The 13,673-nt window shown below is 60.2% G+C and overlaps 1 protein-coding gene across 1 annotated transcript in view; it reads left to right on the forward strand.

Annotated features, from left to right (window-relative positions):
• Positions 1-13,673, forward strand: part of PITPNM2 (phosphatidylinositol transfer protein membrane associated 2) — a 124,292-nt gene that overhangs the window by 107,287 nt on the left and 3,332 nt on the right. Inside the window, 12 exon segments of the mRNA XM_017888987.1 lie at positions 938-1,042; positions 1,249-1,319; positions 4,546-4,793; positions 5,207-5,396; positions 5,540-5,659; positions 6,459-6,537; positions 6,876-7,083; positions 7,542-7,720; positions 9,839-10,009; positions 10,608-10,751; positions 11,822-11,986; positions 13,662-13,671. Coding sequence (XP_017744476.1) covers positions 938-1,042; positions 1,249-1,319; positions 4,546-4,793; positions 5,207-5,396; positions 5,540-5,659; positions 6,459-6,537; positions 6,876-7,083; positions 7,542-7,720; positions 9,839-10,009; positions 10,608-10,751; positions 11,822-11,986; positions 13,662-13,671 — 1,690 coding nt within the window.

The following is a 13,673-nucleotide window of genomic DNA, read 5'->3' on the forward strand; positions in this document are numbered from 1 at the left end:
CTGGGATTACAGGCGTGAGCCACCGCGCCCGGCCAATATAGCATTTTTTTAAAAAAAAACAGGAGGCCGGGCGCGGTGGCTCACGCCTGTAATCCCAGCACTTTGGGAGGCCGAGGCAGGTGGATCACAAGGTCAGGAGATCGAGACCATCCTGGCTAAGACGGTGAAACCCCGTCTCTGCTAAAAATACAAAAAATTAGCCAGGCGCATTGGCAGGTGCCTGTAGTCCCAGCTACTCGGGAGGCTGAAACAGGAGAATGGCGTGAACCTGGGAGGCGGAGCTTGCAGTGAGCCGAGATCACGCCACTGCACTCCAGCCTGGGTGATGAGCAAGACTCCATCTCAAAAATAAATAAATAAAATAAAAAAAAACAGGAACATCAACTGATGAGTGGATAAACAAAAGTGGTGTGTCCACGCAATGGACTATGGTTCAGCCATAAAAAGGAATGAAGCATCTGACACACACTACAACATAGAGGAACCCCAGAAACCCTATGTTGAGTGCAAGAAGCCAGACACAAGTGTATGGTTCCATTTATAGGAAATGTCTGTAATAGACAAATCTGTAGAGACAGAAAATTGATTGGGGGTGGCCAGGGGCTAAGGAAGGCAAGACTGAGGACTCACTGCTCCCAGATATGGGGCTTCCATTTAGGGAAGCAAGATGTTCTGGAATTGGATAGTGGTGATGGTTGCACGGCATTGTGAATATACTAAATGCCACTTTATAAATGGTGAATTTTTTTATGTGAATATTACCACTATTTTTTTAATGGTCAGGAAGAAGCCCAAGGTGTGGGGCTGTGTAGCTGTCCTGTTGAGGAAGGGTCAGAGCAGAGCCAAACACAGGGGTACACAGGGGCCTCCCCACCTCGGGAAGCCAGGCCTCCCCACTGTTCCCAGTCCCACCTGAGTTTCCCTCTCTCCTCTCCAGAGGACCTGTCTGACACAGAGGAAATGTTCCCCAAGGACATCACCAAGTGGAGTTCCAATGACCTCATGGACAAGATCGAGAGCCCAGAGCCGGAAGACACACAAGGTCAGCAGGTCTGGGGGTGCCGCAGAGCCTGGGGAGGGCAGCTGCAGGGCTTCAGCCCCCTCCTTTCTGACCCAGCTCCTGCACAGTGCTGGGCATACATGGTGATTGGGGGCCCCCAAGCTCCCCTCGTCACGGTTGCAGCCTCCGTCCGGTCGGCCAGGCTGGGCTGCCCCTTAGCTCACAGCACGGCTTCTGTGTTATTGCAGATGGTCTGTACCGCCAGAGCTCCCCTGAGTTCAGGGTGGCCTCCAGTGTGGAGCAGCTGAACATCATAGAGGTGGGTGCCCGGGTGTCAGAGGGACAGGGGCACGGTCGCCAAGGGAGGGGCAGGGCACAGAGGAATAGTCTGAGGGGCTACAGAGGTGGAACTCTGGGCCTGGCAGCCTCACCTCCACACCTGCCTGGGTACTGTCCGGGGAGAGGCCTGGGCCTCCTTTTTTGCTGCCCTGCTAGGAAGGCGCCTGCCGCCCTCTGTCTCTGAGGTCCCCAAGAACCAGGGACTACAGACAACCCCTGAGAAAACCTTATCCAAGCTCCACCCATGGGAAAGTAAAATGAGAAACTTGTAAATTCCAGATCAAAAATAAGATCTTCACCTTGTGCCCAGCCTGTCTGCTGTCCCTGAAGATAAAAAGACGAAAAGGGAGGAAGCGACAGTCGTCTAGGCAGAAGTGATGTGGCCGTGGCCGACAAGATGGCCCCACGGGAGGCAGGCGGAGCTCAGTGTGTCCAATAAAGCTGTCTTGGTAGAGCACCTGTGTCCGCTTCGGGGGTTCTCTGTGGGAGTTCACGCCCCATCCTCCTCCACCTGCGGGCCGTCAGAGCTGTTTGCACTGGGACAGGAGCCAGGGCTGAGCTGGGCTGTCCCACCATCACCTGCGGCCACCGCACTGCTCTGGCCTCAAGCTGCCTAAGGTGGAGGCAGCACCACTTCTGTGGGGAACTCGGGCCCCCGGGGGGTCTGGGGGAGGAGGAGGGACATCCACACAGCCTCCCCCTCCTGTGGTTTTCTGCTTTGCAGTCTGACGCTAAGGTGGGCTTTCTAGAAGGGGTCATGGAATAAGGGGAGTTGATTCCAATTGCTGCTTAATGTCTAGATAAGCAAACGGAGCCCCCTCCCCACCTGCAGCACACACAGCTCTGACGCCCCCCCAGGGGAGGGGCAGAAGGGGCCTGGGGCTCTGGATCTGCCTTGGGTTGTGTGTTCAGAACCCAGCACTGATTCTGGGGCACCGCCATCCAAAGCCAAATCCATTTGCTTGCAAGAACCCCCAAACCGGAGCCCCTGCTCCTGGCCTTGCGGAGACACTAGTAGGGGGATGCCTGTATAGCTGCAGGGGGCTCAGCCCCCACTAGAGCCCAGGGCAGGGTGAGTCCCTGTCTCGGGCTGAGGCATGATGTCCCCTTGGAGAAAGCAGGCTGAGTGTAGTAGGGAGACTGTGTTCCAGGGGCCTCTGGGAGCCCCTGGGTCGTCTCCAGGACTGAGCCCAGTCAGATAGGCCTATGCAGGATTCTCTCGGCCCCCAGTGCCAAGCCCTGCCCGTCCCCTGGTGACTCAGTACCAATGGACATCACCTCCCTGTCCTGGAGGCTGCATAAGACATTTCTTCCATAAACCCTTTGCCTCACTGGACTGCAAATAAAACCCTTGCCAAAGCCCAGTAGGGCTCATGTTGTTCCCTCCTGCCCTGTGTTCTGGGCAGTTGGTGGCCCCCTCTGCCCTGGGCTGAGTATGTTTGTGTCCAGGCCAGCCAGTGGTGGCTAGTCCCCATGTGAGGACAAGTGTCGGTACTGCGCTGGCCCCTGGGAAGAAGAGGGAAGCCCCGTGGCTCCTCCTGGGGTGAGGGCAGCCCAGCCTTCCTCCTCCAGCTCAGCAGCACCCACCAGGCTTCCTGCTGCTCAGTGGCTCCTGGCCCAGCCCATCCATTCCCTTGCCCTTCCTGGTGGCCACTTTTTTTTTTTCTTTTTCTTTTTCTTTTTTTTGAGACAGGACTCACTCTGTCACCCAGTGTGCAGTGCAGTGGCATGATCTCGGCTCACTGCAACCTCTGCCTCCTGGGTACAAATGATTTTCCTGCCTCAGCCTTCCGAGTAGCTGGGATTACAGATGTGCACAACCATGCCTGGCTAATTTTTGTATTTTTGGTAGAAACGGGGTTTTGCTATGTTGGTCAGGCTGGTCTCAAACTCCTGGCCTCAAGTGATCTGCCTGCCTCGGCCTCCCAAAGTGCTGGGATTACAGGCTCAAGCCACTGCTCCCAGCCACCTTGTCCTGGGTCCAGCCCCTGCCCTCCCCACCCACCCAACCTCTGTGTTGGCACCTGGGTCCTGGTGCCACCCCTACCCCATGGCCAGTTCAGGGCCAGCTGTCCCCACCATAGGCTCTCTAGTTGGCTTTGGCTCCTTGATCTGTCTCCTCGGGTTCTTGGAGGCAGGACTCTCCCTTCAGCTCCCTTCCCTGCCCCCACACCCCAGACATCATATGGACACAGCAAGTACTTATCAGTGGCCCCTCTCGGGCCCTGGCCCTGCTGCTATCCTCTGGTCACATACCAGAAGCTTGGGGCAGGGGAGGGTGACCTCTGGGGACAGGGCCACAGCCTGGCCTGGCAGGAGAGTGCTGAGTTGTGGCAGAGGCTTCAGGTTCCAGTCCAGCCTAGCACTGACACACCGTGCGATATTAGCCCAGTCCCCTAGTCTGGAGCAGTTTGTAGCCCTTACACAGGTGTACAGGTCTAGGGTCTTACCTTGACCTCACAGGCAGGCCTGGCCTCCAGGAAGGTTGTGTCATTACCTCTCGAAATCTGATCGGCCTCCTCTCTAAGGTGCTGGGGCTCCATCCCCACCAGGACACCTCTCCTTTTGGAGACCCTGGTCTTAGAGAGAGGCCAGGAATGGCAGGGCCTTAGGGTGGGGGCCTGGGGAGGAGGCCCTGTGTAGCTTGGGGGAGAGCTCAGAGCTGCAGACAGAGGGGCTAGCACCCAGGCTGTGGATGCCCTGACCCCAACCATTCTCAGGTGACCTCTGTAACTTAGAGCTGGTGGTGGCCCTGTCTGCTCACGCCAAGACAGACACATACAGGGCAGGCAGCCCCCAAGGCCAAGACCAGGCTGAGCCTCTGCCTCCCCTTAAAGCTGGAAGCCCCAGAAGCCACTGCCTGGGCTCCCTGAAGGAAGCGGAGCTCATGCTCTCAAAGGAATGGACTCCCTCCATGGCCTCTGCACCCCTGGTCAGGGTGGCAGACAGGGGCAGGGCTGCAGGAGGAGGAGTGGACAGGCCCACCTCCCTGACTCCTCCTCCAGGCTCCAGTCCCAGCAAGGGTCCCAGGGGAGGGGTTAAGGCAGCCAAACCCCAGACCCCAGGACTGAATAACCAATTGGGGTTCTTAGAGGGAACAGTTGGGCTGTGTGCAACAGGCACACCCCCACCAAGGGTGACAGAGGGGCCTCAGCAAGGAGCTGGGTTCCCTGGGGAGCTGACACTGCCCCCCCCAACCCATGCAGGACGAGGTTAGCCAGCCGCTGGCTGCACCGCCCTCCAAGATCCACGTGCTGCTACTGGTGCTGCACGGAGGCACCATCCTGGACACGGGCGCCGGGGACCCCAGTTCCAAGAAGGGTGATGCCAACACCATCGCCAATGTGTTCGACACTGTCATGCGTGTGCACTACCCCAGCGCCCTGGGCCGCCTTGCCATCCGCCTGGTGCCCTGCCCGCCCGTCTGCTCTGACGCCTTTGCCCTGGTCTCCAAGTGAGTGGCATCTGCCCTTGACTGCAGCCTCCGGCTGTGCACTGTCCTCCTCCCACCCCTGGGCCTCAGGTGGCTCCCCAGTTTCAGGACTCCTGCCCCAATGTCCAGACCCACCAGCCAGCCCCTTCTACCTGGAGGTGCCCAAACATATACATGCAGGCTAAGCCTCAAGTCCCAGGAGGGCTGGGCCCATGGCTGAGCCTTTGTTTCCAAATGTGTAATGTGGGGATATTGGCCTGCCTCTGAGACATGGGGTCTTACTCACCGTGGTCCCCAAGCCTACCCAGGGCCTGGCCAGGAACGATTATCACTAGCGTGAGCTGAGTCCATGGCTGAGACTCGGGTCAGGGGAGAGGGGCCCTTTGGGCTGAGCTGGAGCCGCCTGCCCTCTCTTGACTGGCCCCTCTCCCCAGCCTCAGCCCCTACAGCCATGACGAAGGCTGTCTGTCCAGCAGTCAGGACCACATTCCCCTGGCTGCCCTCCCCCTGCTGGCCACCTCCTCCCCCCAGTACCAGGAGGCGGTTGCCACAGTGATTCAGCGAGCCAACCTTGCCTATGGGGACTTCATCAAGTCCCAGGAGGGCATGACCTTCAATGGGCAGGTGAGTCCCAGGGAGGTTGGGGAGGGGAGGAGGATGGAAGACTCTGTAGGTTGGGCTGGCCTGAAGGGGAAGGTGATGGCCTCCCCAGCCTGTACTCCAGCGAGTGGGTGAATGGCTCAGGCCTCTGGCCCCTCTCCCCCAAGGTCTGCCTGATTGGGGACTGCGTCGGGGGCATCCTGGCATTTGATGCCCTATGCTACAGCAACCAGCCGGTGTCTGAGAGTCAAAGCAGCAGCCGCCGGGGCAGTGTGGTCAGCATGCAGGTACCCAAATGGGGGCCCAGACATTCCCCAAGGCCTGAAGCCTCCTGCATGGCCCCAGGGTTGCTGCCCTGCCTGTTCTTGCACCTGGCCCCAGGCTATGCCCACCAAGCAGAATGCTGGCAGCACTTCCTGAGTCCAACTGGCTTGGACTCTACCAAATTAAGCTCCGTTCATTCAACAAACATTTTCCAAGCCCCTGAACCCCCAGCCCTGCTGACAGAGCTCACCTCCAGGGCAGGGGCTATGGAGGGGCTGGGGGTGCAGGTGAGCTGAGGAAGCCCAGCGCATTCTGGCCTAAGAGTCGGGGAAGGTGCCTGGGCCCTGAAAGAGCTGTAGCAGTTTTTCTCACAATCTCTCCCCCCTCACCCCTCCAAAAAAGGATGGGAAGGGCAGAGGTTGGCAGCGCAGGTGCCCAGAGGCAGCAGGGCAGGTGCATGGGGACAGGGGAACAGCTGCCACGTGGCCAAGCCTAGGAATGCGGGTGGTTTCGTGAGCCTGAACCAGGGTCGGCACTGTGGGCAGTGGGGTCTGGTTCCTAGGAGGTGGGATGGGCGACCCCTCTCTGCTTCCCTGCCTCTGCTGCACAGTGACAAATGGCCTGTAGACCAGTGAGGTCCAGGGTGGCTTGTGGGTGGGGGGATGGAAGGGAACAGGGGCCCTCCCCTCTGGTTTGGCGAGAGGCCTGCTGGACTGTGGCCACTGGGCCTGGGGTTAGGAGGGACGAGGCAGCTTCCAGGATGCTGGAGAAGGGATTAGGCCAGCGGCCACCTGGCAGTGAGCCTCCATGGGGCCATTCCAGGACAACGACATGCTGTCCCCGGGCATTCTGGTGAATGCAGCACACTGCTCCGGTGGTGGCAACAGTGGTGGTGGTGGCAGTAGTGGTGGCTCGAGCCTGGAGAGCAGTCGGCACCTGAGCCGAAGCAACGTCGACATCCCCGCAGCAATGGCCCCGAGGACCCCAAAAGGCAGCTGCCCCGCAAGAGGAGCGACTCGTCCACCTATGAGCTAGACACCATCCAGCAGCACCAGGCCTTCCTGTCCAGGTGGGCAGGGCTGGGTGGCTGGGGCTCGCCTCTGGGTGCAGGAAGAGGCTCCAAGAGGGAGGAGCATCCCCGCGATGGCCAACGGGAGGCCCGGGGTCTCTGCCTGAGGTTCCCCAGCCTGAGACCTGGGATCCCNGACATGCTGTCCCCGGGCATTCTGGTGAATGCAGCACACTGCTCCGGTGGTGGCAACAGTGGTGGTGGTGGCAGTAGTGGTGGCTCGAGCCTGGAGAGCAGTCGGCACCTGAGCCGAAGCAACGTCGACATCCCCCGCAGCAATGGCCCCGAGGACCCCAAAAGGCAGCTGCCCCGCAAGAGGAGCGACTCGTCCACCTATGAGCTAGACACCATCCAGCAGCACCAGGCCTTCCTGTCCAGGTGGGCAGGGCTGGGTGGCTGGGGCTCGCCTCTGGGTGCAGGAAGAGGCTCCAAGAGGGAGGAGCATCCCCCGCGATGGCCAACGGGAGGCCCGGGGTCTCTGCCTGAGGTTCCCCCAGCCTGAGACCTGGGATCCCAGTCTGGGCCCAGGAGAAAGTGGCTTATTGGGTGCCTTGTCTCATATACACTAAGGGCCATCTCGGGCCTGAGGGAGCAATTTGTCTTGAGGGTGAGGGTGGGGAATGGCAGAGTTGGGGGCAGAATGGACCAGGGGCAGGTGGTCCAGGTCAGGGCTGTCCTGAAGCCAGTGGGCCCCCGAGAGAGGTTGGGACCTGCTGCCACCAGCAGTGTCTTGGCAGATGATGGCAGCTGCACTCACATGACAGCTAAGTCTTATTTAGGTTAGGTCTGATGACTCTGAGGGGCTGTGGTGTGACCTCATGCGTTCCCCACTGCAGCCTCCATGCCAGCGTGCTGAGGACTGAGCCCTGCTCACGCCATTCCAGCAGCTCCACCATGCTGGACGGCACAGGTGCCCTGGGCAGGTTTGACTTTGAGATCACGGACCTCTTCCTCTTTGGGTGCCCCCTGGGGCTGGTCCTGGCCTTGAGGAAGACTGTCATCCCAGCCCTGGATGGTGAGAGCCCAGCAGGGGAGGTACATGCGCTGGGTGGGTGTGGGGGGTCTCAGTGGACCCCTGTGACGAGATCATGGCCACATCCCAGGCCTGTTTCTGCCCTCCTTCCTGTCTTCCCCACCAAGGGCCCCTTGCTATCCCCTGCTCCTGCTTCAGCAGCTCAGTCACTGGCTGTCCGTGACACCTGCTGTTTCATTTCATCTCCAGGATGCCTGTGGGAGCTGAGGGTCATCCCCTAGATGGGAAAGCTGAGGTCCAGGGAGAAAAGGCACCACCCCAGAGTCAGATGGAGACAGCCTCCCAGGTCCAAGGTCCTCCCATAGGGAGAGATGCAGAGGCAGGGCATCCCCAAAGCCTCCTGGGTATAGTGGGCTCCCAGCCCTGGAGGGGCCACAGCTGTGCGTCTGTCTATCCAAGGCAGGCAGGCTGGTAGCTGGGCATCACTGAAGCAGCAGTCCCTGCCCTGTGCCCTGGGATCAGCCTGCAAAGCCCCAGGAGCCACACAATCCTGAGAGGAGCCACACAGGGCCCATGTTACACCCCCAGATGACAGAGGGGGAAACTGAGGCTCAGAGAGGTTTAGATGCTTGCCAAGTGCTAGGTTAAAAATGCAGACCTGGCTGGGCGCAGTGGCTCATACCTGTAGTTCCAGCACTTTGGGAGGCCGAGGCGGGCGGATCACCTGAGGTCGGGAGTTCGAGACCAGCCTGACCAACATGGAGAAACCCCATCTCTACTAAAATTACAAAATTAGCTGGGTGTGGTGGCGCGTATCTGTAATCCCAGCTACTCAGGAGGCTGACGCAGGAGAATCACTTGAACCCGGGAGGTAGAGGTTGCGGTGAGCCAAGATCGTGCCATTATACTCCAGCCTGGGCAACAAAAGTGAAACTCGGTCTCAAAAAAAAAAAGAGCAGATCTCTGGACTCAGCACCCAGGCCCCTTCCCCTTCCACAAACTGGTGACCAGCACTGCCAGGAAGAGAAATGGGTAGCTTTAAAGGGACCCCAACAACCAAGGCAGCTCACACTTGGTGTAAAGGGGTGCAGCCCCATGGAGGTCATCCCTGTGCCCCGTCCACTGCAGGCTCTGAACAGCCCCACAGAGTCCCACACAGGTGCATGGAGACTTAGGGAAGTGCCGTTGCGGTCACATTATGTGTCACTGTGAAAAACCAGAACCAACTTAAATGTCCATCTATTTGGAGGGGACTGGTTAAATCAATTCTGGCACAGTCACACAGTGGAGTACCTGCCTCCCCTGAAAAAGAGCAAGGAGAAACTATGCATGCTCACATGAAAGACGCCAGCATTTGTTGTGTTAAGCAGGAAGAAAAGACAAAGTTCAGAAGGCATAGCATATGTTCCGGTTTATGTCCCTCTAAAAGTGAGATACAGTACTGATAATTAACACATCCTTACATTCACGTGATCTCCTTAACTCCATGATGTGGTTGGAACTGCCGCCCCATTTGACAGATGAAGAAACATTTTCCCATACAGGCAGGGCAGGGCTGCCTTAGCCAGCACTCGGTGGGGCTCCTGCAAGACGAGCTGGAGCTGCAGGGGGACCTGGGGTGGAAAGGGTTTCCACCATGTGCCCTTCATCATGTGCTCTTCTGTACTGCAAACCACTTTTTACCACAATCATTATAACTTTTGCAATGAAAAAAAAATTAAGAGGTTGGACGTGGGGGCTCACGCCTGTAATCCCAGCGCTTTGGGAGGCCCAGGTGGGAGGATGCCTTGAGTCCAGGAGTTTGAGACCAGCCTGGGTAACATACTGAGACCCCATCTCTACAAAAAATAAAATAGCCAGGTGTGGTGGTGTATACCTGTGGTCCCAGCTACTCAGGAGGCTGAGGGGGGAGGATCACTTGAGCCCAGGAGACTGGGGCTACAGTGAACCAAGATCGCACCACTGCCCTCCAGACTGGGTGCCAGAGCAAGACCCTGTCTGAAAAAAAAGTGACAATGACCGAAACAGGTCCTAAATTGACAGAGACACACCCCCGTCTCTCCCTAACTTTCGGCAGACAACCCAGTTCCCAAATTTCCCACCCCCACCCCTGCTCCTCAGGGCCAGCCCCAGCTCTGCAGCCAACACCCCCACACCCAGTTTTCCAGCTGCGGCCGGCCTGCCAGCAAGTCTACAACCTCTTCCATCCCGCGGACCCGTCAGCGTCGCGCCTGGAGCCGCTGCTGGAACGGCGCTTCCACGCTCTGCCGCCTTTCAGTGTCCCCCGCTACCAACGCTACCCGCTGGGGGACGGCTGCTCCACACTGCTGGGTGAGAGGCACATTCCGCCCTGCTCCTCTAGGGGAAGGTCGGGGAGGCGTGGCTCCCTGGCCTCTAGGTCCTCCATGCCACGTGGTTCTTCCCCAGGTGAGAGGGACAGCCTGTGCTGAATGCCTCTCAGAGGTGGACAGCGGTTGGGGGTGGGAGGCGGGGGGTGGTGCATCCCTCCGCACTGATCCCTGAGGCAGGAATGATGGTTCCCACCTTTCGGAGGGCACAGGTCAGGGCCTTGTTCCAGGGTCCCTGGAGCAGGGAAGGGGCAGAATGAGACCAGACTCCCCTCTCCACAGCTGAGCCTCCATCCCAGCAGAGACAGAGCTAAGGACCCACCAGGGACCCTCACTGAGTAGGGGGCCTGGTCGGCTGGGTCCCATCATGGCAGTTGGCTGGCCCCGAGACAGGATGCAGGAGACAGGTTGGGGCAGGGGAGGTCCAGGTGGGCTTGGCCCGACCCCTGCCCCAGCGTGTGTCCCAACGTCTTGTCATGTCCTGGTCCTCAAAGAGCCCTGAGTCTCTGTGTTGGAGCGTGTCTGGATGGCCCATGCAAGTGTCTGTTCTTGTCCTCTGTTCTCTCCCCGTCTGCCTCCAGTCGAGACCGTGCAGAGAAACCCCGAGCTGGTCCTGGAGGGCGGCCCCCTGGCCCCTCTCCCCGACGGGGACAGCTTCCTGGAAACCAGTATGCCTGTTCCCGCGCCCACCTGGCAAGACGGGCCCCGCCCGGGCTCTGCCGAGTGTGTGTACCCTCCCCTGCTCGTGGTGACGTCTGCTTCGCTGGCTGACCCATTCCTCAGGGACACCCCCCAACCCATGCCCTCCTTGGCCACTCAAGAGTTGGTGGGACCTGGGTGGTGAGGAACAGAGACTTGGGCGGGACGGCCCTGAGGAACTGGTATGGGTGCCTCCTCCCGCATATTGTGGGCCAGAGGCAGGGCAGACCCAAAGCAAAGGGGCGCAGCAGCTCAGAGACAGCAGAGGCTATCTCAGGGCCACACAGCACATCAGTGACAGTTCCAGGGCTCTGCCAGAAGCAGACGGGAGATGGGGTGAGGCCTTGAGCCAGCCAGGCCCACCCCTCACCTGGGGAAGCTTCTGGTCCCAGTGAGGGGTTGGATTCCCCAGGGCCCACTCCTTCCCTCTCTGAGGTCACCCAGGGCACCTCCTGTACCCCGTCCAGGTGTGGCTTGTCTGACGGATCCCCGTCCTCCCCATTCTTTCCTGTCTTCAGCCTGGGCCTGGGTGAGCCTGGCTTGAGGCCCCAGCACCTGCCTTTGTCCCCAAACGCCCATCAGGGACTGCTAGCTGTGGCCTGTGTGAGGGACGCCCAGGGCTTGCCTCTCTCTGTGCTCTGCATGTGCAGGGCATCCCCAGGAAGCCACCCTGTTGTCACCTGTTGTCAGCACCCTGCAAACCTGGGTGGAGCTGCTGCTTTTGCTGTGGGCTGTGGGTCAGGTCAGGCCAGGCTGAGCTCTGGAGGCCCTGGAGCCTCTGGGGCTGCTGGACACGAGCTGAGGGGTGTGTGTGGGGCAGGAGGGTGACTGAGGTTGAGCCCAGCTGCCATGCCTCCCTGCCCTGTGTCTGTGTCCATTCTTCAGTCCACCCTGCCCCAGCCCTCCTCCTCACCTGCTGAAGCTCTGGGCCCCTCCCTCTCACGGCCCTGAGCAGGTGGCTCTGGCACAGCTGCTGCCCGGCCCCCAGCCTAGGCATACACTGGACCCTGACACACTGGCTCCCTGACTGCTCCGGGGCTGGGCAGGGCTGGGCAGGGCCTCTCTTACCTGGCCTCTGGTCCTTGTCCACCTGCAGCGGATGTGCTCCAGACCCACAATGTGGCCTTCCAAGAGCATGCCACCCCCTCCTCGCCCAGCACTGCCCCTGCCAGTCGTGGCTTCCGCCGAGCCAGTGAGATCAGCATCGCCAGCCAGGTGTCAGGCATGGCCGAGAGCTACACGGCATCCAGCATTGCCCAGAGTGAGTGCACCAGGCCCCTCACCCTCCTCACTCAGCCAGGGCCGTCATGCCCACAGGGGACAGCTGATGGCCAGGTCTCGGAGCATTTCTAGCTGCTGAAGCTGGGGAGGGATGCTGCTGGCACCTGGTGGGTAGAGGGAGGGAGGCTGCTGGGCACCTGCAGTGCCTGGACCAGCCCCACAGCAGAGACTGGTCAAGTCCAAAGACTCTGAAGTGTCCAGGCTGAGAAGCTTTGCCTTCTCGGGAGGATTCTGGAAGAAGGTGCATTAGGAAGGGCCCCACCTTCCTCATGCTTGGCTCCTGCATGAAGCCTCTTGGTGCTTCAAGCATAGTCTGGGTTCCCTTCTCAGTCCCCGCCAGGTGGCTGCCCCCCGTGCTGGGCCAGGGATTCTCACAGCTGCGGTCAGTGTGGCTATGCAGGGGCTGAGGCTGGGATGGGGGTTTCTAGCAGTTGTGTTCATCCGTGAGGAGGGCCAAGGGGCCCACCCTTGATAGCCGCAGGCCTGGCACTGTCCCAGTGTCCTGCCTGGCCCCTGATAGACATGGCAGCGTGGTGGCCCCCCATGTGGCTGAGCCATCCATTGCTCTTGCTTCTCGAGGCCCCGATGCGCTCAGCCATACCCCAGCGTCAGGCGTCTGTCCCTGCTCGCCCTGCCCCACCCCACCCTATCACCCCTGGCCCCCACCCTCCAGCCAGGCAGGTGAGCCCCAGCCTGGAGAGGGCCCCTGGTCTCCCTGAGCTGGACATCAGAGAAGGTACCACCCCACACGCTTTCCCCTCACTGGGGGGTCACTCTGCTGCTGAGCACCCCTCACCACCAGGCTCTGCCCACCTGGACCCCTGCTTCAGCCTAACAGGGAGCTGGAGGTTGGGCTGGGAGGACTTGGCCATCCAGGGAGGAGGTGGGAGCTGGTGGCATTGTCTAGTGGGGTGGGGGGACCGGGGACCTGACAGAGCTGGAATGAGGCCAGATGAGGACCAAGGAAGCTCCGAGGAAAGCTGCGGGTAGAACCTAGGGAAGCCCGGACCTGTAAAGCAGGCCCTGCTGCTGGGCCCCTCCCTCCCACGGACAGCCCAGGAGGCACTTTACAAGCTCGTCTCGTTCAGGAAGGTTGCCCTCTCCAAGCCCCTAGTGGCAGAGCCGGATGCACCAGGACCATCCATCTGGAGGCCCAGGCTTCCCCACCCACACTGCTGTGCCTCAGGGCTCGTGGGGTGTCCCAGGTGTGAGGAGGGCAGCACCCTTGCCCTGGGGGTCAGGAATTGTAACCCCACCTCTGTGCAGCCTTTCCCAGTCTTGAGGCCTAGGGGGAAGACGGGAGACCAGGAGTGGCCCAGAGAGGGCAGCGATGGGGTTGCCACAGGGCAGAGGGTCACCAGAGTCAGCAAGGGACCAGGGACAGCTGGTACCATCCCACAGATTCCGACTGGTCCCCCCATGCAACCGCGGGAGCCCCTCAGCAGGGCTGGCACTCACCACTGGCCTGGGTCTGTGTGCTTCTGCCTGCACTCCCTCCCGCTTGCCTCACTCCCCCAGCCTGGGAGAAGATTCACTTTGGCTATAGCTGGTGGGGGGTCTGGGCTGGGCTGAGCAGGCCAGAGGGGCCGAGTGACCCTTTGGGGTCCCTGTCTGGGGCTATACAGCCCCAGCCCGATCACGGCCCCTCCTGGCAGTCGCTGCAAAGT

Source organism: Rhinopithecus bieti, unplaced genomic scaffold, assembly GCF_001698545.2.
Source record: "Rhinopithecus bieti isolate Rb0 unplaced genomic scaffold, ASM169854v2 scaffold_574, whole genome shotgun sequence".
Taxonomy (NCBI): domain Eukaryota; kingdom Metazoa; phylum Chordata; class Mammalia; order Primates; family Cercopithecidae; genus Rhinopithecus; species Rhinopithecus bieti.